The 26,129-nt window shown below is 39.8% G+C and overlaps 1 protein-coding gene across 2 annotated transcripts; it reads left to right on the top strand.

Annotated features, from left to right (window-relative positions):
- LOC129176655 (lysine-specific demethylase 4A-like) lies at positions 1-21,665 on the top strand. 2 transcript variants are annotated; one of them, XM_054766920.1, is made up of 23 exons: positions 1-163; positions 931-1,090; positions 1,265-1,440; positions 5,407-5,521; positions 5,657-5,850; positions 6,117-6,166; positions 6,249-6,352; positions 6,441-6,578; positions 6,815-7,038; positions 9,282-9,451; positions 9,594-10,192; positions 10,510-10,590; positions 10,811-10,925; positions 11,093-11,268; positions 12,540-12,750; positions 12,980-13,056; positions 13,795-13,850; positions 15,381-15,489; positions 16,061-16,252; positions 18,733-18,903; positions 18,992-19,111; positions 20,555-20,647; positions 20,720-21,665. In XM_054766920.1, exons 2-23 carry the CDS (start codon positions 950-952, stop codon positions 20,858-20,860), a joined length of 3,453 nt encoding a protein of 1,150 aa, XP_054622895.1. In that variant the 5' UTR covers positions 1-163; positions 931-949; the 3' UTR covers positions 20,861-21,665. The 2 variants fall into 2 exon arrangements, with proteins under 2 accessions (XP_054622895.1, XP_054622896.1); XM_054766921.1 differs by lacking the exon at positions 10,510-10,590.
- The last annotated feature ends 4,464 nt before the right edge of the window (positions 21,666-26,129 follow it).

Raw genomic sequence — 26,129 nt, 5'->3', positions numbered from 1 at the left:
AAAAGAAGAAGAAGAAGAAGTAACTGAGGTAATGCAGGCTAGTGTTCCACTCATGGGGCTCCCAGTTGGCAGACAATCCTCTGTCCTATATCTTTTCGTGATTTATTGATTTCAGACAACGAACGCCGCAGGAGACATTTTTTTTCCCAGCGGAGAGTAAGTGGTGAGTAACTGCACGTCTCGTCTGCTCTTTATGGTACCAGAATTATATTTTATGAAGTCGAAATGCTAATCTGCTAGCTGTGGTAGCCCGGAACTGCTACAGCTAACGACCGTGCTAACGTTGTAGTGTCGTATATTTCCTGGAGGATAATTCATCGACTCATTTCTTATTATGCTGTACTGTCTGTAAGTTGTTGAATGCCGCTCCGGTAGTGGGGTACCTGTAATTTGACAATTAATCGAGACGTATCGTAGAATGTTAAAATATGCGTTGCCTCCGACAGGCTGATCTTGCAATGTAACTGGTCGGATTTCAAGTGACACCGGGAAATAGTCGTATCCCATTAGGGAGTGATAGCATTACGGATGTGTTCATTCAAGGATGGCGTCTGCTCGAGTGTGCGCTGTTAGATGTTAGCAAATAACAGCGAGAGTAAACGCTGTCCATTGAAAACGATGCTTGTGTTTATGTACAAATAGGCTAAAGCTACAGACGATAAGCTAACGGTAGCCGGTCGGGTTTCCTCAATCGGGCCGGATCAAGCAGACGCTGGCTAACCAATCAGAAATTACCAAAGTGTTAAACGTTGTAATCCAACATAAAACACGAATGTATTTTTTAAAATAATGTTTTCAGTGAGGAATGCAATGCGTGCCTCAATGATCCGATATTTAGTTATTCCATTGGTCATGTTTACGGTACTGTAGGTCATATCACATGTTTGCATCCTCCCTTGACAATGTAACTGTCCCCTTCACATTATGCAGGGGCTGCCATCATTTGGGGATGGCTTCAGACACACCTTCCCAAAACCATGGCTCCAAGGGCATCATGACATTTTACCCCACTGCTGAGGAGTTCAAGAACTTCAGCCGCTATGTAGCATATATGGAGTCCCAAGGAGCACACAAGGCAGGCCTGGCCAAAGTATGTACTTGCATTTCACACACATTTTCCAACTTTGTGCAACAGTTGCAGGATTTGTATACAGTGTATAGTTAATTACTTCACTTGCTCACATACTATGCTAACACACAATGGCCAGCTAATAAATAGATAACGTTTTGTAATAATCATAATCATTCTTCCCACCCTTTATAGGTGGTTCCACCGAAGGAATGGAAACCCAGGCAATCATATGATGATATAGACAATTTGGTTATTCCTGCACCCATTCAGCAGGTGGTGACAGGCCAGTCTGGCCTTTTCACTCAATACAACATCCAGAAGAAGTCGATGTTTGTCAAAGAGTTCCGCAAGATTGCAAACAGTGACAAGTAAGTTGAAAAATATGATAAAACGTTTACATTTTTTCATGCATGTTGTTTTAGAATATGGTTTTGGTGCAGATTTAGGTCAGAGCTGGAGTTGATCCGGTGTTGGCCGTGAACTGACTCTGCACCAGTTTCACTTTCCATTGCCCTGAGGAGCCGTGCAACAGGGGTTATGCGAAATAAAAGGGAGATCAGGATTAGCCACGCAATTAATTAATGTTAATTTGTCAAATGTTCGGATTAAAAGCAATACATTTGTTAGAGTGCAGTTTATGCTAGAACTTTCATTTTAAAGTTTCCAAATGTTCCATCAGAATTTGGCAAATGGCCAGCAAATCAATTTTAAAAAAACATAGCTATTTTTGTGTGTAATCTTAAAGTAAAGAACATTTTAGGGCTGCAACTAACGATTGCTTTTTTAGTCGATTAACCTGAAGCTTGTAGTTTCGATTAATCGAGTAGTCGGTTAGGCCGGAGACCAGGGGTAAGGGACCAATGGCTCTTTTAATAACTGCATCTGGCTCTCAGACATGTCTTAACACACATGAAAATCTAATTACTTAAATAAAAAAATGCTAACATTTTAGAGTAAAACATTACAGAAATCACAGTGTTAAAAATAATGTTCAAAATATAAAACTTTCTTGTGCATTTTAATTAATCTATTTTCTACCGTGATGTGGGTGTCCAGAGTCAATGCCAAATGTCCTTTCGATATTTTCCGGGTCACACACCAAAACTCGATTTCTGGATAATGCATGTTGTTATCCAGAACAACATGACCCTACCCGGGTCATCGAGAAGTCAAGAAGTAAACTTCTGTCTTTTAATCAAATATTCAGCAAGTTAATTTTGCAGACCCAACATTTTTGACAAAGAAGATGGCGAAAAGAAGGAATGAAAGATACAGAGTATGGTACAAAACCATGCAGCACCAGAAGTTGCATAAATGGTAAGAAGTATTTTATTTATTATTGCATAGCTTCAATAAACCAACGTTAATAAAAAGAATAAATTCTGAGACTTACCATATTCTAAAATTGTTGGTCTTGCTTAAAAATGCGCGCATTTAGTTGTATTAAATGTTTAAAAAATATTATATCTCTCATGGAAATACATTTTAAAATAGGTGACTTACATGGCTCCCTTGGTTCCCGACCCCTGCCCTCGACGGACCAAGTCAATATGAACCAAACACAAACGGTTCATGGTTTGGTGCGCAACATATCAGACAAGAGGCACAAATGTCAATCACTGTTTTATTTTTTTAAAATCAAAGCTGATATGTGTGAATATCTAGTTTTGCCTAAAACACAAACATAGTACCCTAGTTAGAGTAGAGCGCACCGAGGTTTAAGCTCCACGCACTAAATTCATAGAGGAAAAAAAAATTTGTACACATATAGGCAGCACCGATCTATAAGCCGTGGGTGTCGTCGTCCTTGTAACACGGGATGTTTAGTACACAGAAAGATGTCGCACAGAAAGATTTTTAACATTTTTTTATTAAATTAATGTTTTTTTCCAAACGCTGCGTTTTTATACGACTGGTTAACAGTAGCCTACCAGAAAAGTCATTCATCGCTGTCCTCCTCCTCCTTTTGGGAACTAAAACTGCTAAAGTTGTCCTCTTCAAGCGTTTGAACCCAACAGCCCCACAATTCCCTAAGCACACACGCCGCCAGTCTCTCTCCTTCTTTTGTTGTCGCTACCAGTGTCACCCCCACCTCGGGGCAAATCGGCCTCCGAGTCCGTGCTGTCATTCTCTAGCCCCCCGAAACCCACTGATGACAGTAGACCTCCGGACACCGCTACGCGCTGCCAAGATCCACCAACACAACACAATGACTCGAGCAAAAGCGGATAGATCGATCGGCTTCAACACGAAAGCCGCACATCACATAGACCTCTCCACGCATTGTATTGGCAAAAACAATATTTCTATTGTATGAACTTTTTACTCTGTTTTGATTTAATTATTTTTGTGTGCACTTTTTACCCCTTACGTTTTTTTTCATCCGTATCCCACTTAGCTGGATCTGTTCAGGTCGTTTTGTCCGCACTATCGCACAGCTGGCTTCTTTTGAATAGAGGGAGTATGTTCACTCCCTAAAGAACATAAAAAGACAGTTTGTCAGTCATGTACCTTCCCACACTGATATAGGCCTGTTTTGTGTCTTTGTTCTTCATACTTCTGGACAGACTGCGCTTTTGGATAGACTGCCTTTTGTTCACTGGTGACTCGAAGCATCAATGATAAAATACACAAAAGGCAACTTGTTTCTGTGGACAATATTCATTGATTAAAAAAAAATAACCAAAACAGCATTCAACGTGATGCGTTGGTTCTATATTGGAGTGAACGGAGAGAGTGAACCCTCCTCTCTGTCATTTAGCCTCCTTGGCCCAGTAGGTGGAGGCGGGTCTGCTAGTGATTTGATACCGAGGCCAGGTTAGTGTTAGCGTTGTGAGCAAGCAAATGAATATACTGTATAGACGAAGGCACAAAAGTGATGGTTTCTAAGGCAAATGCCACAGCCCCAGTGTTGGAATTTTTCATTTATAACCAGAATTAACAAAGTGAGCACATGAACACAATGACGAAGAAGGCGGTAGCGTATCTCAAACATGACCATCAGTAGAATTTTCCCAACCGGGAAAAAAACTACCACTTGAGGTGCAGCAGGGCCTTCACCCGGCAGTCAACACTTACTGAGACGTTTGGTCGGCAAAGTAAATATAAACAAAACAGCGTGCTCGCACACCGTCGTTCACTATATGTTAATCCCTCCTTTTATGGAATAACACCCAGTGTTCAGTATTTATTCAAGTTCAATTTTGTTTACAAAGATTTGATACTCCATTTTATTTATTGCATTTATTGTTGTTTGCTTTTAATTGGAGTGTTTTTTTTCCCCATAACAGACAAGGTCTATTTTTTATTGTTTTTGGTTACGATTTTGATTTTTATTTAAGTGCAATTTTTTAAAAATTTTTCATTGGGTTTTTTTTTTTGGGGGGGGGGGGGGGGGGGGGTCTTTTTTTGTTTGTTTAATAAATTTTATTTAAAAGTTCTTGACGTTCCAATTAGAATGTTAAATACGCTTGAGAAATTAAAGTTTATTGCTTTTCATACGATGTACTATTATGCCATATAATTAATGAAAAAATGTTGTCAATAATATTGATTAGCGACAATAATTGGTAGAACAAAATTTGCAAAAAAAAAATAGTCATTTTCAAATGGGGGTGCCAGGTGGGTATTTACCACTTAATTATACAAACATTTCAGCATTCAGCCCAGCAAGCTTTTGGAGCCAGAGTTGGGAAAAAAAAACACCTACAGTTCTTCACCCCTGTGGTGCCTTGATGATGGAAAACAAAAGCTCTGAAAACCAACTCTGAACCATCTCTGAAACGGCCACAGTGCAAATTGGGTATAAGAGTACTGGAAATCTCTACATATGCCACAAATGGTACCATATATCCCTGCGAATCTCTTGGAGATTGATAAAGCACAGTATCTATCTAAAAACAAATAGTTAATACACCCATAAGTAGCCCTAAAATGTATATTTTATACTCTATAATATGCCCCTCACAGTTATTAAACACATTTTAAATTCAGCTTTTACACATTAAGAGACAGTTACAGCGCATGGTATTGTACTTACAAAACGTGCAGTTACACAACATTGCATCTGTCAAAGCATCTTCCGGTGCTGGAAAATATTAAGTGAATTGACAGGTGAGACAGTGTCCTCTGCTGGATTAGCTGAAGCATTATTATTGTAAAGGCATCTTTTTTTCCAGCTGAGATTGGACTGTAAAAAGAAAACAAATATATTTTGTAGCACAACTTTTATGGTACCGATGATGTACATTGTCATTAACAACCGAATTGGAGGATGCCTGGTAGGATCTACGACCATGTCTTACTATTCATTTCCTTCTTTTGCCTTTTTGCAGATTCTGTAGCCCTCACTATGATGATTTTGATGAACTGGAAAGAAAGTACTGGAAGAATGTGACATTTAATCCTCCCATATATGGGGCGGATGTCAGTGGGAGTTTATACAATCCCGTGAGTTAATACTATATTGTCAGATTTACTTTTTACTATCTGTGAATATTTTCACCCTGGATCACCTATATACTATATGAACATTTAACACACAGTTTTAAGTATCCTTTGCTTACCTTTACGTTGTTGTTGCAGGAGGTCAAAGAGTGGAACATTTGTCATCTGAACACCATTTTGGACACGGTGGAATCTGAAAGTGGCATTACGATTGAGGGCGTTAATACACCCTACTTGTATTTTGGCATGTGGAAGACCACCTTCGCATGGCACACAGAGGACATGGACCTCTACAGTATCAACTACTTACACTTTGGAGAGCCCAAATCCTGGTAAGAAAACAAAACAAAACACACACACACATTAAAAATGGAATTATGCTGCTGGAATTTAAAGTAGTCACAAAAATGTATTGTTAAAGATGTAACAGTATATACAGTATTAGAAAGCCCTCTGCAATTGAAAATGTTTGATAAGTTATCATACGGCTCAAAGCTAGATGCTGGTTCTGTCCAGCAGCAGATTTGGGAGACTGATGGTTGAGGCAGCTCATTAATGTGCTCTTACTATGAATAACATCACTTTTTAACTTCTGCAGGTACTGTGTCCCTCCAGAGCATGGGAGAAGATTTGAGCGTCTGGCTCAAGGTATGAGCGCAGTGAAATATTATCTACAGATATTTACGGTAGACTGAATCTGTTATAAGTGAGCCCGCGTTATCTGTTGTAGGTTTCTTTCCTGGTAGTGCTCAAACTTGTGAAGCCTTTTTGAGGCACAAGATGACCTTGATATCCCCCTCCATACTGAAGAAATATGGCATTCCATTTGAAAAGGTATTCATAGGGGTTTTTTTTTGTTGCTCATTTTACCTGATTGATTATTGGAGAAATGGAATTTATTATTGTTTTCCTCCCCTGTTAGATTACTCAAGATGCTGGTGAGTTCATGATTACCTTTCCCTATGCCTATCATGCTGGCTTCAACCATGGTTTCAACTGTGCGGAATCCACCAACTTTGCCACTGAGCGATGGATAGAGTATGGCAAGCAAGCAATTTTGGTGAGAATTGTTACACAGAGCCTTGAATTTCTCCAGATTTGTTTACTCTTTAGGTTTTAATTCCAACATCACAGTATTTATTGATAATAGTGAACCTAACTTGAAGAAGAATGACCATATTATTGTTTCTCCATTTTTGTGTAGCGTAAGCCCTAAATTTTTAGGTTGATGTGTGACACTCATGTAAATAATGAATTGCATCATAATCATTCAAATTATGTTCTTTGCCATATCAGTGCTCATGCCGTAAGGACATGGTAAAGATTTCCATGGGCGTGTTTGTCAAGAAATTCCAGCCAGATCGCTATGAACAGTGGCTGGCTGGGCGAGATACAGCGACCATTGACCACTCACGGCCCACCCCAGAAGCAAAGGAGTTTTTGGGTGACTCCTTTAATATTACCAGCAACGGTAGTAGTTGCTCCATGGAGAGTGGTCAGGATGATGGAGTGTGGAAGAGGTATGTCACGTGCCGTGAATGTACCCTTGAATAGATCTTAATGATATTGTTTAAGATACACACTCCTGATCAAAATTTTAAGAATTTACATTTTGCGCTGTTGGATCTTAAGGAGGTTCTAAGTAGAGTTTCAAAATGCAAAAGAAGAAATGGGAGTGAGACAAAAAATGTTTTGAGTTAGCAATTTATTGCAAACAACCATTAAACTGAAATCAGCTGTTCGGAGGAGAAGCGGTATAGAGGATGGATGGATGGATGGATCAGCTGAACAAAAAAAAACACCAAACCCCATAAAATTAGGGATGTCTCGATTCGATATTGATATCAAGCCAACATCAGCAAAAAAAACAAAATTGGATTATATTGGCCTATGTCTCAAATCTCAGATAATGGCACACTGATAAAAGCAGTCGATTCCAGACTACGCCCCTGCATGTCTCTCCAGCAGCGACCGGATAGAGGCCATGTGATCACAACAACAGTATTTGCCAGCATGCTCACAAAGTAGCAAGGAGCAAGAGTAATGTTAGTAAAAAGATGTTGCAGCTGAGTGCAAAACAGTTATCGTGCTGTTTTTCCCGTGGTGGCACAGAACGGAGGAAGTTTTAATACGCTGAACCTCATCGTGCTTATGACGTGAGATCACATGGGAAAGTCCCACATGTCAGCAAAAGTAATTAGTTATAACATAAAAAAGCAAATATCTGTCAGTGGTGAAGAATGTTGGATGTAAACACTTTAAAAAAAAATGTTTTCCACTCGCCTTCACTCCCGTCTTCCAGACAAACATGGAATAGTCCATTGCATGAGAAGGGAGAGGCAGTGGTCGAAACACTAATAAAATATTATGCATTGTGATGTAGTTTTCAGCACGTGAATTAAGACTAAAACAGTAATATGTACTTTAAAATTGAAGGAAAAAAATCAATAATTACTTTTATGAGACATTTGGGGGCGGGAGGCCTGGAATTCTCGGGACCCCAGGCAACTGCCTGTATTTGCCTAATGGTAGGTCCGCCCCTGGATGGACATGGGCGTTAGCAGTCGCATATATCTTTATTTCACTATAAAATGCTGTATAATAGTCTTTATATTACATCATAGTGGATATGTGGATTAACAGTTTTATCTATCTTTTGTTTATCTTACAAAGACAGTTTACACAACTTTAAAGTGTGATAGTATGAGATAATGGTGGACATGTGGATTAACAGTTGAGTCTATCTTCGTTTATCTCACACAGATGCAACTTGCACAATGTTAAAATGCTGTAATATGCTCTCTAAAACTTCTGTGGGGGAAAAAAAAAACTACAATGTTGTCCTTGACAGGCTCTGACAGTGTGACACTAAAATGTAGTGTTATATTGTTTTACAAAGTCACAGCTTACATGGTGTAATAAAATCCAGTTTCTTTCGCCGTTTCTTCAGTCGTCTCCTCTGCTGTAGCCGAGTGAGTGAGACAGGAAACGCCAGTGTGTGAGGGGGAGGGGCCTGGTACTCGAGCAGGAAGCAGTACGGAGAGACACAGGAATGGAGCGACAGAATATTCGCGCAGCAAAAAATATATAATATTTATTATTTATTTATATAATTAATACAAGACTTTTAATAATGAAAATTCGTTGTTATCGTTGTTGACAGCAAAAGTACGGCCCATAAGTATTCGGACAGTGACAGTTTTTGCCTTTACAGTATACAATACCACAGTGGATTTTAAATGACTCAATCAATACATAAATCAGCATGTGATTTGAAGTTACAGTTACAGGTTTATTATGTAGATGATCCCCATTTCATTTTCAGTGGAGATCATTAGAAATATATCCACTATGGATAATACTCCAGAAGTTGATGTCCCTGGGCATCTGAAGTATATGTTAGAAGTCATGTTTCTCTGTGAACCCTAGCTCACCAGGGCTGACAACACTCATGCAGCCCCAGACTATGATGGTAACACCACCACACTTGACTATAGGCAAGATACAATTTTTTTTTGGTATTCGCTTGACTATAAAGACTGTGAGTCATTTTCGGTGTATATTAAGTTTGTACTACTATACAAGCTGTAAACGGACTATTCTAAAGTTTAAATTCTATAGTATTGTCCCTTAAGTTATTCTGTAATACTGTAGGCATGGTTGCTGAAATGTGTGTGGTGTTCACACTTTGTATATGGAATACCATGGGATCAGCTGCTTTCAAGTGGACTTCTCTAAATGTCTTCATTTTGATCATCTTTAGCCCTCCTCAAAGAATTGAGACCAAGAGACACAGGGTGTGTCTGGAGCTACCCGAGGAGGTTGTTCCCGAAGATGAAGATGAAAATGGGGAAATGACGCTGTATGCAAAGCGCCCCAGGCTAAATCTTTTACCACCGCGTACTATGCCACAAGATGGAAAGAGAAATAAAGGTATTATTATCATTACGACCTGTACATGGTCCCCTGAGGGGATAGGGTTGCTTCCATAACACTTTTTGTATAAGCAGTCTTTAAAACATCTTCTGTTGAACTTTGAATGATGAAACACCATTTCCACTGATTTTGTCAACAGGCCCACCAAAGTTGGTTGTCACGCCAACCAAGCTTACTTTGATGGATCCGTTTCACAGAAGCTTAAGCACGAGTGATGCAAGCCGCCCGCCTCACTACACAAAAACTCGTGCACCTGCATTTTCTTCCCAGGCTCATAATGGTCGTCTGTCACCTGCAGCAGGGCAGCCTGTCCGGAAAATGGGTGTAGCCAGCTTGCTCTTCCATCGGACGGTCACGCAAAAAGATATCCTGCAAGTTCACAGTTACCCCCGAGAAAAACAGCAGCTTCCCACTCAGCTGCAGGTGCACAGCTACGCCAAAGAGCATCAGCCCCGTCTTCTTCAGCTCGGAGGCACCACACAGTCACACTTGCAAGTTCGATCTTCATCCCAGTCATCAGGCAGTGGAAATATGGAACCAAGGCCAGAATTTAGAATGTTTTTCACCAGTGGAACTGAACGGTCTGTGGAAAAAGACAAAGACGAGAACAAACCCGGTGTTTCAGTGACTGTTGATGTTCAGGATGCAGTTGTGAAGGCCAGCGATGAGCCTGACTACATAACGCGACCCACTCAGATCAACAAAATAGAGCCCCCCACAAACCAAAATGAAATAAAGGTATGTATTTTTATTTAATTCTTACTGGCATGTCAGTAAGAATGCACAGTGGCATGCATCAGCATTTAGAATAGCATTGTTTGCACTTATTTCCCTTTGCTTTAAGCGATGCTTTTTGAAACAACAAAAATGATTGTAATCTACCAGTCTTGATCCTTGACAAAATAGATTATGGTGTCTCTGTCCTGGCTCTAACTTTATCTCTCAAGAATAGCATGATTACTAATTGACTTGCATTACATGACAAGACACACTAGATGATTGTCAAGATTGTGTTTTTAAATGTTGAAATGTATTTATCCTGTTCCAAACAACAGAGTAGCCAATGCCCTCTTACGGGTAGTGGCATTGTCATCTTGAAAGACTCCATTCCTGTCAAAGAGCCAATGCAAGTGAAAGTGAGAGCTCAGAATTATTACGTCAGTACTTCGAGGTTGGATGTAAAATATGTATTTTTAAATACATATTAGTACCAGTGCAGAGCACATAGTAGTGGTTTAAAAATGCACTATTTTACAGACTCCGTAGCATGTCTGTAGGATTCCAATGGAATCATGCATTATTTTGCTTACAGAAATGTACAGTATTGTCTTGCTAAGTATTCTGTTTTACCACCAGGTGTCAGAAGAACAATCCTACTGCATGTCATTAATTACCAAGCAACAGCAGGAAGCCCAGCTCCGGAAACTTCCCCGGCACCACCCTCTCTTCAGAGAGATATACAGCGAGGATGGTAAGCATAACATAATGGATATGATCATTATTATTATTAATTTAAACTCTAGTTTTGTGTTTTTGTTTTTGCTTAATCCTAAGTGATTATTTTTATGTTTTATGCATCTATTTTTTCGATGTTCCCTTTGCCTTCACCCCACGCCTCCATTGTCTTTGGTCCGATAGAGTTATGTACAGAAGAGGAAGTGGAACAAGAGGAGAAAGAGGAGTGGGCAAAGCCGCTAAGGCAACTGTGGCAGTGTCGGCCTTTGAACCACCAGGTGGAGTGGGAGTACAACAAGAAAATGGGCGAGCAGGCGCCTTATTGCTCCATATGCCTGCTTTTCCACACCTACCATCAGGTGAGAGCTTGAGTATCAGCCTATTTATCTTTCCTAACTGTTTCCTGTCATGGGTCACTCAGTTATTCATACCTAGAATATCAAGGACACATTTATTTGGGGTGTAATAGTACGCCATAATTATGGTTCGGTATATGTACATTGGGTTTCAGGTCACGGTTCGTTTTATTTTCAGTACAGTAAGGGAACAAAATATAAAACCTTTTATGTTTAATGTTTTTTTTTTTTTTAAATTAAGCATAGAAACAATAGTATGCCAGCAGTTCAATTTTCTTGAATAAAATTCTCAAATTAAAAAGGAACATTTAGATAAAGCAAACAAAAAATTGTTGTGGGGGGCCACTTAGCGTACATTTTGTGCATTGAAAATGCTAAAACTAAATGAATCAATGTCTGTAAACATACTGGATTATAAAATATATAATCTGTGTGTTATAGGTGACAAATATAATTAGTGTTATATCTAAGAATTTATCTCATAACACATTTTTAGGGCCAATAAGTTCAAACTGTGGGCCTAAAATGGCTTCCGGGCTGTACTTTGGGCACCCTTGGTTTACAGCGTTTATTTTTAGGAAAGTCACATAGCACATGTAGGTAAAGAGTTACTATTTTAGGCTTCTCCATATAATTTGAGTACCGTAATAAAGCCTGACTTTAACTCTAGTTAACTGCTACATGATGTCCTGTATCCCTATTTTTCTCAAATCTGAATTTAATACAAGTGCATAAATACCATGACAGACTTTCAAAAACAGGTTGCATTAATCTTCAATTTTTACTTGTAGTTAACATCCCTTAATGTCAGGTTTTTGTCTAGTCTTTTGTGTGTGTGTGTGTGTGTGTGTGTGTGTGTGTGTGTGTGTGTATGGCATCACAGTCTTAGCACAGTTCTCATCCTGTGAGCCCGGTCTGTTTCAGACTTTTTTCAGTTTTGCATGTTATGTCCTGTTTTGCTGTATGTGTTTTAGTCAGACCACCACAGACATGCATTTATTCAGACAAACTTGACTCAAAAAGGCATTTGCCATGAAAATGTGTGCAAGCTTAACAATCAGTAAAATAGCTTACCACATGTCACTCACAACAACCTGAAGTTTGGGGACATTGTCATGAAGCTTGTATTTTCATAGAGATGCGTTTTCATTGATTTCACATTGAAAATATCGAAAATAATTGTTTTGTTTTGTTTGAATTCAGCCTGTGGAACACACTGACATTCTGATCATATTTGTGTGAAATATGTGACTTAAATAAATTATTTCTTTTAGTCTGAGGCCAGCGATGGGAGTTCTAATGTGACATTGGTGAACCGTCAAGGTCGCCAGTGGTCCAAACCGCTCATTCCTGAAATGTGTTTTAACACACATACCAACAAGACCAGTGACAGCGGAGAGGGACAACTCTCCAACCCTTATATCAAAGAGGACGGCACCAGCCGGCTGGTCAGCTGTTCTCGGTGCTGCGTCCGTGTACATACCAGTAAGCTTTTTTTTTTTTGTATTCACACACTTTCATTTTTGTCAGCTGCTTAATTATACTCAAAAATACTTAGTTAATCATGGCAATGCTATTGCACAAATGTAGGTTAGGTAAAGATACAACTTTAATCGCGTAGTTGGGCCAAGAGCCTCAACACCGAGGATTAAGAACTGTAGCAAAATCCATTAAAAATATCTATATTTGAGTGTTCCTCTCTTTTCCTGTTCAGGTTGCTATGGTGTTAGAGAAGAAGTGGAACTGGATGACTGGCTGTGTGCTCGCTGCAAAGCTGATGCTACTTCTGAGGTTTGTGTACTGGGCTTTCAATTATTTAGACATTTTTGTAGGTTGACAGGCTGCTTGAAAACACAGCAATGTTGTTGTGTCCCTACTTGTCAAATACTTTATTGGGTGGGCTAGCCAGTAAACTCAGCGTTGCCATCAATAGGTACGATTCATTTTATATGGCTTTTTATTTTTGCATTCTTAAAAATCTTGCATGTGCCACGAGGGCATACTGTTCCTCTGGTAAAAGTAGACAAAATGTTGAAAGTAGACGTGCATTTGACAGTGGGAAGTAAAGGTTTATAAGGCACAAACACTGCTGACCTCATGTGCACCCCGTTAAAATGTTGGCTGCGATTATGTTGTAAAAAGCATAATAAACACGACGTAGCATTAAACTTTTTCGTTTTTAAACTTGTCTTTGTGCTTCCCATTTCGACACACTGGGAGGGTTCCCTTCCTTTGTGTGTTATTGTTTGTCAAAACATTGTTCCCCTTTTTGTTTGTGTATGTTATCTTATCTGTTAGCATTCCCATCAGTCTTTTTTAGACCAATGTTGGAATATTGCCCAGTATTTGCACATTTTGCATTCAGTGTATGTCTCATGTATAGCTTAAATGCACTCAATCGAAGGGATGTTTTGCTTTGTAATTGCATTGTATAGATTTTGCGCTTTTTGTGGTATTTCAATGGTAGATTTATAGGTTTTCAATTACAGTTATTAACAGAGTGCACAAACATTTTGTTTCTTGCTCCAGGATTGTTGTCTGTGTTCTCTCAGAGGTGGAGCTCTGCAGAGAGCCAACAATGACAAGTAAGTCATCGCAGCAACACTTGTTTTTGTTGCAGCCACCACTGCAGCACATTTCCTCTTTATGACCTGACATTTTTTTTCTCCACTTGGACCTACTGTACCAAACTATAGGACACAAAAGTAAAAACAAATTTTAGTGACTTGAAAAAAGCTCTTCAAATACATATCAAATAAGCCAAATAAGCAATGACTGCAAACCAGCAGAGACGTTGATTCAGCCTCAAGTTTACTGGCTAAAAAAACCCACCACACAACATCAGCTAGGTGAAGTTGAGCTGCTTTGGGCAGTATCATCTGCTGAGAGATTATCACACACCATGTGAATATCACATTTACATAATTACAATGGATTTCTACAATGGAAATGTAGTCAAATGCCCATCCCAATGATCAGGGACTGAAAGTTGAGGCAATTTTTGCTTTCTGAATTGGACTGTTTTCAAGGTAAAAGATATACAAAGTGTAGCCTGCTGCCATCGCCTGTGCTCATCCTTACTAAAATGCAAGGAAATTCCTAAATGAAGGCCATACGCTCTTACTTGCCATTCAAACTAGCTGCATGTTAGCTTTTTCTTCAGTGCTATTTACCGTCCTTCTCATATCTCTGTCATGTTGCTACAAATTGGAGGTTAGGGTACTTTTTTAAGGTACTTTTAACCTTCTTTAAATCTAACTTTGACTTCATGGTATATATGTACCTTTTACAATAGGGGTTCTCAAATGGTCTCAACCTGGGACACACATTTTCCAATGGTCACCAAGTCGCGCCCCACTTTCATTGAAGTCATTTTTATTTTTGGTATTTATTTCTTTTTAAAATACTCCAATTTAAGTTAAACCGGGCAAATGTATTTTTTGAATGCCTTAAAATCATCTTATGAAACATGAATACACAAAATTGCAAGTGCATTTTAGAAATTTAGTAGAGCATTTTGTCAAGAAAATTAGGTAGAACATGTTAACGTCGCGTATACAAATAATGCGTAAATTAAAATTAAATATCACAATTACACGACATTTGACCACAAAATCTGAAATTTCCCTTACAACTGTGCAATGGCTATTAAAAAAAAAATAATAATAAAAATAAAAAGTCAGCGACCCAACCAGAATGGATCTGTGACCTAGCAGTTGAGCACTGCTTTAGACCATCCCTTTTTATATACTTGGTTTTAAAACTTCAAGAATGATATGTTAATAATAATATGTTAACGTTGACACAGTACAATTATTTTGAAGCAACATTTAAGCCTCTAGTTTTGCTCTTTTTTTGCTGGAGTCTTCTTTGGAGGAGACCAGCAGTCTAAAGTTTGTACTACATTTATTGATATTTCCCATCACACAGTATAGTTTAAATGGAGATGGTCACATTACTAAAATGTACTGCAGTTAAAATGGATGCAACAGATCTTCCTAAACTTTATACCATAGACTGAAATGTAGTTGTTGTTTTTTTTTTGTTGCACAATATTGTTCCCTGACCTTGGTACTGTTTGTCTGGAGTCAACTTGATGTTTGTCTGTCCGACAGGTGGGTTCATGTGCTGTGTGCCATCACTGTACTAGAAGCTCGCTTTGTCAACATCACTGAGCGGAGTCCTATTGATCTCTCCGCAATCCCACTGCCAAGATTCAGACTGGTAAGACTGCTAACACTTCCTGTGATGTACACACATCACAAGCAATGACCCTGGAACCTTCCTTTTGCAAGTTTCTAAGAATGAAACCCATGTGAACCCTGGCGCTGTGGTGATGGACTGGGTTGAACTGATGGCATCTTTTTGACACACAAAAGTGAAAATGGCTTCCTCACACAGTTTTACTTCTCATTTTGGCCTTTTTTTTTGTTATACTTGGACCATTTTGTATATGAATCATGAAGCAAATAATTCAGGGCTTTGACCTCAATGATTGGCCTTGTTTCCATTGTCAGTGCTTTTTATCTCAGTGGGGCCTGAGTCAGTCAATGTGCTTCTAAATAAGTGCACATGATGTCAGAGATCTTATTGAAAAGGAAGCTGTGCAATGTGTCTTAACATTTTTGTTTTTTTATTTGTGCCTGCGTCTCATCCGGTTTTATTTATCTTTCTCCTACTTGTTTCCTTCCTCCTCCTCCTTTCCTTCCCTCCCGTACTACCGTGACTTTACCCCACTGCTTCAAACCTTTCCTTTTGACACCCCTACTTGGTTTGGGTCTTTTGTCTTTGGCAGAAGTGTGTTTTCTGCAGGAAGCGGATGAAGCGGGAGGTGACAGGCTGCTGTGTCCAGTGCTCGCATGGACGCTGCTCCACTGCATTCCACCCCACCTGCGCTCAGGCCGCCGGCGTCCTCATGCACCCGGACGACTGGCCTTTCATTGTCTACATCACCTGTCAGAGGCACAAAGCACCTCCTATAGTTGAGGTAACACTCCAGAAGGACTTTTATTTATCAATAAATAAAATAAATACAGAGTTTCAGTTGTGAAGACACATGCTTTTCATTGGGCAAGAGTAAGTTAATTGATCAATTGATGAGTCTGTGTAGGCTCTCAGTCATACAGGAGTTGTCCATCAAGGGAAAGGCTTCTTGAGACGTCATCTGTACTTCTGTGAAGAAGGTGTCGGACGTTTCGCTCCTCATCCGAAGAGCTTCGTTCTTGAGACGTCATCTGTACTTCTGTGAAGAAGGTGTCGGAAGAGCTCTTCGGATGAGGAGCGAAATGTCCGACACCTTCTTCACAGAAGTACAGATGACGTCTCAAGAAGCCTTTCCCTCGATGATCAATTGATGGTTAATCGATTTTCCAATTAATCAACAGCTGTTTTGATATTCGATTTGATTAAAAATGGAAATATTTCAAAATTTCCTTAGTCATCCTTGAAAAAAGACATATTTTGTTTGTGTTTTAGGCAAAACAAGATAGTCACACACATCAGCTTTGATGTAGGAAAACATTTGTAGGACAACATTTTTGCCCCTTTTCTGATATGTTGCGGACCAAACCACTAAATGTTTGTGTTTGGTTCATATTGATTTTGGTTTGTCTAGGGCAGCCATCACCAAATGGCGGACCTTGGTCCGGATATGGACCCAGTGATGGCCCTTTACTGACCCGTGACCAATTAAAGTCAATGAGAACTCTAGTATAATATAATAACATATAATCATGCTAGCGGACCAATCGCAGCGGCAGATTGCAGGCGTAATCCATTCAACCATTGTCTCCTGCTTATCTGGATCTGGGTCGCGAGGGCAGCAGTCTCAATAGCGAAGCCCAGACTTCCCGGTCCCCGGCTACCTCCTTCAGTTCCACCGGGAAGACACCAAGGCGTTTGCAGGCCAGCTCTGAGCCATAATCCCTCTAGCATGTCGTAGTTCTGCCATGGGGCTTTCTCCCGGCTGGGCATGCCCGGAACACCTCACCAGGGAGGCTTCAGGACTAGATGCCCAAGCGGCCTCAACCGGCTCCTCTTGATGTGAAGGAGCAGCAGCTCTACTTTGGGCCCCTCCCTCCCAGATGACCGAGCTCCTCAACCTGTCTCTTAGGGGCGGGCGTAATGGCTTCAGTTGTTATGGTTAACTGATGGCAAACGCGGTGACGTCACTCAAAATGAGCCAATGAAGTTATTTGTGTACTTGCGGAGAAGTGAATGAGAGAACGATGGCTTGCTTCAAAGTAAGAAAGGTTGATGGAGAAAACCAAACATCTAACAGTGAATGGATGTGCCAATATGTGTTCATTCTTCCAAAATCTAGTGCCAAAGCGCTGTCTCTCATATGCTCTGATACCGTAGCACTGGTCAAAAGTGCAAGTGTGACGTGACATTACCTGACAAAACACCGATCATTCGAGGGGAAGTGTTGACCCAAGTGTGATCAGCGCCGATAATAACGCTTATAGCTCATAGCCCAGTGTGAAAAATCGACGAGAGTGGTAACCCATTCATTTACAGCACAGTATGAGTGATTTTGTATGGATATTGGGGCAAAACAAAAAATCCTTTACTTGATGGAAGAGTTGTTAAGGAGTGCTTCTGCTGCAGACACCGTAGTCAAAGGTACATAAAAGAGAAATTGTGTGAGAAAATTATGCAAAACCCAATGTCAATTACAGCAATAACAAGAAAATGTGAATAACAGAGGATGTACTGTTGCAGCTTTTCTTTTAATGAGACACTTATTCGTTTATTATTTTATTTATATTACTGTTTGTGCAGTCAAAGCTGTTATTTATGTGACAGTTGGTCCTGTTTTCTTTTAAATGCAATGTAGGTGCCAAGTTGTGTTGTATTGAAACAATAGGGTGGTGTGCAGGGTTTCATGACATTTGATATTCATGTGAGCTCGTCTGTCTGATGCAATTTTAAGGCAAAATGAGGTAGCAGAAACTTTGGTTATTTGTTGGTCATTTCCAGACATACTTTAGTTTGTTTTGTCTGCTTCATAAACTGGATAAAAGAGTCTTTGTCCTATAGCACATACGTTTTTCTAAAGTGGAAAATCTATAATTATCCTGCATCTTAGCTTTGTGCACTGGAGTATTAAGCCGTACAAAGCAGTGAGAATTCAAATGCTGGCTTCACAGCCCGCAAAAGCACCATAGGGATTCTTTCTAGTGCCAGTTTCATTTCTTAATTAGGGAACGACATCTGTCACTGAGCACTGAAACGCGGCAAAAACAAAGTCTACGTTTTGTGAATGCAAATGAGGTTTCTGTCAAGGTGTTTTCCATGTGAAAGTAAACTGGTGGCCGACAACTTTCAATTTCTTTTGTGGGAATTTTCCACAATAATCTTTTTTCCGCCATGAAGCATAGAGAATAGAGACACAAATAGTTGCCATTATTGACTGATACAGTCTAGCCAAGATCAAACGACACTCAGTGTTCTTGTGGTCCACAGCGTAATAAAGACTCCATGAGAGAGCTGACAGTGGGGCAGAGGGTGATCTGCAAATACAGAAACGGTCGTTACTACCACAGCGAGGTAGTAGAGTTGACCACAGCCACCTTCTATGAGGTTGTGTTCGACGATGGCTCATACAGTGACAACCTCCTTCCAGAGGACATAGAGGTCAGTAACGTATCAGACTTCATTCTTCTGTATCAGCTGTCCCATTCTTTAAGTCCAATTGACTGACTACAATTCGCTCTTTCTCCAGAACCGGGACTGTATTCGACTCGGGCCACCTGCAGAGGGTGCTGCCGTGTCAGTGCGGTGGACTGACGGGTTGGTGTATGGGGCAAAGTTTGTGGTGTCCCACTCCATCCCAATGTACTTGGTAGGTCCTTTTGTCTCACCGTTTCAGTTTTCCATCAAGTTATACGGTTCAGTTCAGCTCGACACGGTACATTAGGAAAAGTAAACCTTCACATGGCTTGAGTTTCTAGCGCAAGGTGTGTCCAATGGCTGCATTGCATGTGTAAATAGTTTGACATCATACCAGCATGACCTTGTGTAAACATGACATGGCAGAGTGTTTGCCGATTTAAACCATCAACAAACAGCCAGTTGGCTTTCCTTTTTTTCCCCTTTCATTTTTCTCCCTATCAGCATTAACAGACTGCACTTCACAGCTCCTCCCTTTAGCTATCACACGACTGTGGTTTGTGTCCCAACATGGTGCCCTGTCCAAACAAAATTGGCACATCAGAGTTGTAACAGTAGACCCATATTTATTCATCGGTGCATTTCACACAGAACCCAGCAAAATAGGATATTGCGGGGAATGTGCGCACATTCACATGGCACAGGACCTCGCTATCAGGCCATTACATCCGTGACGACGTCTGTATCAGTGGTCTGTTGTGAAAATACTCGGACAGCGACGATTGCTTTCAACACAACAGTTAGATGTGTGCATTGTATGTTAAAGCTTTGTGCAGCGTCCGCATCCCGTTTCAGTTTTGCCGCTCACAATACCTGCAAAGGCGGGAAATTGACAGATCGGCTTTGATTCCGCATTCCGAGTCGGTGCTGTTCACACACAACAGCGACAATGAACAACACGCGGGAAGACAGCAGTGTTTTTGGGGGGTAGTGTGAAGGGGAATTTTTAAAATCTATAAACTGACCCGTGCTGCTCGGTGGAAACACTCTGGAACCTCCAAAATTAACGACCCCAAAAGTTAAAAAATGAAATAAAACGTGCCTCAATAATCAAACAAAAACTTGGAGGTTGAACAACCAGCTGGATGATTAACAAGAAGTGTTTTGCTTATTCTTTGGCTTTTTCTGACAATCCTAGGCGACTTCAAAGGCTGTTTAAAAAAACAAACAAAAAAAAAGACTATAAAAAAAAAGATTATATATGTGTTCCCTAAGGGACCATACCGGCGAACGCATAGATGTATGGAGGACAGGAAGTGACGTTAGAGGTTCAGAGTTGATTTTGAGCTTGTAATGCTGGTTAGCTTGTTTGCTATTTATGGCCCCAGCAGGAGCTCATGTTGTTATTATGATTATTGTGTTGTTATTGCCGCTGTTGTGAGATAATTTAAATGTGCAATAAATGCCTGTTCTGGCGACCATGTCTGGTGCTTGTCTCATGGAACAATTACTGACAGTGGCCAATGTAACAATGAGAATGCTTCTTCTGCCTTTGTATTTTAGTTCATTTAGTTAGTTAATTTAGCCATTTTTATGCTTGAAAATGCCAAATTTAGGCTGAGAATAAGTACATTTTGCTTAAATATTGTACTGTTTATTGTCTGACTGACTTCAGGTGGAATTTGAAGACGGGTCTCAAATTTCCGTCAAGCGAGAAGACATGTACACGTTAGATGAAGATCTGCCCAAACGGGTCAAGTCACGAATGGTACGTCCCAAACTTTAAGGTGGCTTGTCTTAATATCACGTGTGGATTGAACATGTCGTTTTCCTCCCGCAGTCGGTGGCGTCGGACATGCGCTTCGAGCTCTTTGCTCAGAGTGACGTCAAACAGAGCTCCAAACGACAGCGGGTCATCAACTCTCGATACAGAGAGGACTACAACATGGAGCCCGTCATTTATCGAGCCATCATGGAGTGACGTCCGTTTGTCTTCACAGCGCATTTCCTGGTCTGGCTACAGCTGATTACAAAAACCCGCCCCACACCCCCCTGCACCCCCCCTCCCTCCTTTAGCTTCCATGGCCTGTCAGGCTTCTATTTAAAAACTTCGGCTGGGACTTCCAATGACTTTGGTGTGCATCAAGTACCAAACTTTCCGATCATGCTCTCTAGATTGTGGTTTCCTTATGCTTAATAATTTATTTATTTTTTGGGAGGGGAAGAAGCCATCAGCCAGTAATTAAGTAGGTCAAAATTTGCACTACTTCCTGAGGCAACAAGATGGGTTTTTTTTCCCCTCTTCCTGTCAGCTATGTGCAGCTTAACAGACATGTTGTCATTAAGCGATTTTCCTTTCATTTGGGTGACTTTTTAACGAGAGCGACATGGACATTAACTAGTGTGTCGGAACTGTGCTTTATCATCTGAGGACTACAATAACCTTTTGACTTAAGGTCACTGTCCCATCAAGGTGTTTGTCCAAAGAAATTAAACATTACACTAAGTGTCAACAAGGTTGACATTTTCCTCCCCATCGTCAGTCGTTCACCTGCATCTCCAACTGTCAAAATGGAAGAAATGTGTTCCTGATGGCGAGACTCAAGCCTTACTTCCCCGTGTTTACCCCAAAAGCAGCAGATTTATTTTGACTATGATAAGAGACCGCTTATTTTATGCAGGTGGCTTGTTAACTTTGAGGGTGAAAGAACTACTTCAAACTTTTCACAATCTGTAGAAAACCTCAGATGTATTTATATTTATTAAACTAGAGGGTTTTTCAGACACACTGTTGTAGTTTTCAAGCTTTTCCTCTGATTTGAATTGTGTGATGTGAAACCGATGGAGCAAAAAGCACTTACATGGCCTCCAAAGAGCCGAGCCTCTCTCGTGATTATTTGTATTTTTTGTCTGGTGACTGCTAGCGCTAGAGATGTAGACCATAGTTGACAGCTATACTTCTGATGTAATGAGGATGGTGAACTAGTGATGTCACGGCCACTGTTGGTTTCAGTTTGATGCAAGGCACCATGAAGCGTGTGTACACACACACACGCACACACACACACACACCCTTTGTAAACAACTCAGTAAAGTTTGGGATATGAAAAAAACAACCTTGTATTTCTCTGTGATTGATAACAGATGTATATTAGAATATAGTGGGTGACAGCAGGTTTTGGAACACTTTGTTGAGCGGCATGGTGCTGACTGTGCAAAAGCAGGCTCAGACTTGAAAGTTGAAGGAAGAATTGGATTGGATGAAATACTGTCAGCCTCCTGTCACCTTTTTTTTTTTTAACACCTAAATGTCATTTGACTTGACAGATTTATAACTAGGCTATGGCGGAGTCACTCCAAGAAATACTAATTGATGGTCCTACTGATAACATTTTACATGGCTGTATAAAAGATACATGCATTAGTATGTTTTTGTTCTTTCAAATGTTATAAACTCCTCCTCCTCAGCGTGGTGGAAGGGTTTGAGCAGCCAAATCTGGTTCTTGGGACATGGGGCAAGAGGTTGAGACATTCCGACTAGACATAATCGGACTCACCTCGACCCACAGTTTGGGTTCGGGAGCCAAACTTCTCGAGAGGTGCTGGACTTTGTTCTACTCTGGAGTTGCCGCTGCGGAGAGGCCCCCGACTCAGTGCCTCTGTGTTGGAGTCAACCCCGGTAGACAAGAGGATCACTTTCCTACGCCTTCGGGCTGGGGAACGTGTCCTGTCATTTTTGTTAAGTCATAACATGAGAATAAAGTTGTTCTGGAAAGTTAGGTTGGGGAAATGTTACAATATTATGGGAATAAAGTCAATATTATAGGAATTACAAAGATTAAGAAGAATGTTGAAAATATTTGGAAAATAAATAACAGCAAAAATGGGGGAAAAAAGAGCAAAGACTGAAGTTCATACAAATAATATGCTTTATCACCTATATCACAAAGTTGAAATGCAGTTGTTTTCTTGAAATATATCTAACTTCTTAGCATATCTGCGTGTTGGTTTACAACATATCAAAGTGATCCTTGCATCCTTTCATTTTCAGTATGTGGCCCTTGCTGGAAAAAGTTTGGACACCCCTGATATCACTAATACGCCTATTAATACGACTTTTTTTTTTTTTACTTCATGTATTTTGACTTTATTTTTGTGAAATTACATTATTTTTTCCCATTTCTGCTGGGTTTTTTTTTCAAACTATTTTAACTTTCTTCTTGTAAATTTTCTTCTCCGTAATCATGACTTCATTCCCATAGTATTTGGACTTTATCCTAGTAACATTTAATTTTTCAAAAACTTACAAAATTATTTTGTTTTGTTTTTCTCATAATGCTACGACTTTAAAAATGTATTTAATATTTGGATTTCATGCTCCTGAAATGACGTTATTTTTCCTCATATATTATTTTGACTACTGACTTTTCAATTTTTACCTTTTAAATTTTTTTCGTTCAATTCTATTTTTTAGAATGTGCCGCGGGCCATAAAAAAAAAATACAGGCAAATGGACCCCGGCCCGCACGATAGACGATGCTGGTGTAGGTGCACCTCACAAAGGGGAAGGTAAATGTTTGTTTGAGCGTATGTGCTTTGTCATCGCGAGCACGTCATCCGCTTGAAATGATATTGATTTTCTTAATGATTTTTCTCCCATTGTGTCCCATCAGCATTCACTATCTGTTTAGCCAAATATTTGTACCATTCCTTTGTTGTAAACTGCTTTGTTGGAGCACAGGACCATCTTTAAAAATCAGACATCATGAACCCTGAAGTAACCCGAGCTGTGTAACTTGACCGCCATGTGACTGGTCTGAGGCAGCCGCAGACACAAAGCCGGCGTAGACCAAGAGATGCGCCCGGGGGAGACGCACCTGTGTTGTCACGGACGGGGCTGCCGGATTGTGTGAGCTTAGCTGCGGACGCACAATGGGGGCGTATTGTCGCTACAACCAAGAGGAACGTCTCATGTGAGCGTCTTACCTCTGCAAGTCAAGTTAGACAGGTTAGACCAAACAAGCCGAATCAGCTGAGTGTGTCCAGTCACAATAGAAACAGATTAAAATCGCTTTCGTTCCTGATGATACGCTGCATACAGTATACACACACAGTTAGCTCCACAAGGATTGTATCGAACTCAAACATTCCCAAGCAAAGTGCTGTCTGCTGGGTTGAATACATTGCTTATTTTTATATTCTGATATTTTTGCGGGCTAGGGGAAAAAACTCTTCTATAATATACTTTTAGGGTCTTTACATTAAAATCTGAAGATAGAATTGTAAGATTAGTCAATGGCTAAACGAAAAAGCTACATCCAAGGCCGCTATATTCAGTTCAGCGGTCATCCTCCCCTTCTTCAAATGGGAACGGAACCGGAATGCATTTCTATAGATTTTATCTGCTCACTTCTCCAGATGCAGGGCATGCACCCTTTACAGATAAAGCAGCTGGAGAGATGAACCGGACCTCAGGCATAGTACAAGCTTGTCACAACCTGCCTGCTGCTTTGAGCAAGCCCCACCACCACCTCACATAAAGAGTTTATGCGCCATGTCCGCCGCAGCACACTGCAAAGAAACAGAAGTTCACACACGCCATACCAAAAAAAACAGGAAGTCTCGCGTATACAGTGAAAGTGAAAGTGCTCGAAATCTACCAGCTTCTCAGAGCTCGAGATGGTGGCGATGTGGCTCTAACACAGGGGTGTCCAAAGTACGGCCCGGGGGATACTTGCTGCCCGCGGCTGTGATTTTTTCGGCCCGCCGCACAGTCTAAAAATGTAATTTAACAAGGAAACGTTAAAAAAAAAAACAACCACAGCAGCAAAAATGGAAAAATCAATCAAAAGTCAAAATATTAAGAGAAGAGTTGTAATCTAGCGAGGAAAAAAAGTGATAATTTCTCAAGAATAAAGTAACAGCATGAGGAAAAATGTCATTTTAGTAGCATGACGTTGAGATATTAATTATTATTATTTTTAAAGTCAAAAACAATAAATAAAGTTGCAATTTTTGGATACTTAGGTTGGGGGAAAATGTATAACATGGGAATAAAGTCAAAATATCAGGAGCAAAGAAGGTGAAATATTTGGAAAATTATACCAAAAAAAAAAAAATCAAATGAGAAATTTGACCAGAGTAAAGTCAAAATATTACGAGGAAAAAAATCGATTTGTAATTTGAAAAAATGTGAGAATAAACATGTAAAATGAGGAAAAATATCATTTCAGTAACAATGTTGAAATAAAGAAAAAATACGTTATTTTTAAAAAAAAGATTTAAAGTTAGAATTGCGAGAAGAAAATTTACAAGAGCAAAGCTTAAATGAAACAGATGGAAAATTTTAAACATTAGCAGAAATGGAAAAAACTGCTGTAATTTTACGGGAATAAAGTCAAAATATTAGTCATATTCGAATGAAGAACAGAAGTGCCAATTTTACAAGAATTAACTCGTATTATTATAGAAAAAACGTCATTTTTAGTAGTTTTTTATATATAGCTTCTTAGCATATCTCAATGTGTTGGTTTACAAAATATCAAAGTGGCCCTTACATCCTTTCATTTTTCAGTATGTGGCCCTCGCTGGAAAAAGTTTGGACACCCCTGACTTAAAACCTCATTCAGATCCAAATGTGCAAAATGCAAATTCTAGCAATTTGGTCTTAAGATTTTGATCAGGAGTGTACAATATACAATAATATCCCATAATGCATTTCTTCCCAGCAGAGCAGTTCATTGGCCAATGGCTGCCATGGGCCACCAGAGGGAGCTCGTGAGAAAAAGTTAGCGTTTCCTCACTGACTCGCAAGCGACACAGTATTTAAACAATTAGTTGTAGTTGTGAAGTACAGGAGATGTCACGGGATTACAGCATGGTCATAAATTAGCCACACCGCTGTATAAGCCGCAGGGTTCAAAGTTTAAGAAAAAGGTTGTAGATTATACACCGGAAATTAAGGTAACCATTATTATTATTATTATTATTATTATTCTCGTAACATTATTTTTTTTCCGCAACCTAATTTTCCAAAAATTACAACTTTATTCGTTGTTTTGTTTGTTTTTCATAATATTCCAATTTAAAAAAAAACGTCTTTCTTTAATATTTCAACATTATGCTACTAAAACGACGTTATTTTCCCTCATAATATTACGACGTTATTCTCGTTAAAATTATTACTTTTTTCTCGTTAGGTGACAACTTCTTTTCTGTCAATGTTTTGACCGCATGGTTGTGAAATTACC

The sequence above is a fragment of the Dunckerocampus dactyliophorus genome, chromosome 2 (genome assembly GCF_027744805.1).
Source record: "Dunckerocampus dactyliophorus isolate RoL2022-P2 chromosome 2, RoL_Ddac_1.1, whole genome shotgun sequence".
NCBI classification, from domain to species: domain Eukaryota; kingdom Metazoa; phylum Chordata; class Actinopteri; order Syngnathiformes; family Syngnathidae; genus Dunckerocampus; species Dunckerocampus dactyliophorus.
This window is presented reverse-complemented; position numbering and strand designations above follow the sequence as displayed.

What these genes read in the sequence shown, in the direction of transcription:
- LOC129176655 (XM_054766920.1), top strand. Translation starts at nt 950, where the DNA reads ATGGCTTCAGACACACCTTCCCAAAACCATGGCTCCAAGGGCATCATG. An exon ending in ACAAGGCAGGCCTGGCCAAA is followed by an intron (nt 1,091 to 1,264) that starts GTATGTACTTGC and finishes CACCCTTTATAG; the next exon opens with GTGGTTCCACCGAAGGAATG. An exon ending in TCCTTCCAGAGGACATAGAG is followed by an intron (nt 18,904 to 18,991) that starts GTCAGTAACGTA and finishes CTCTTTCTCCAG; the next exon opens with AACCGGGACTGTATTCGACT.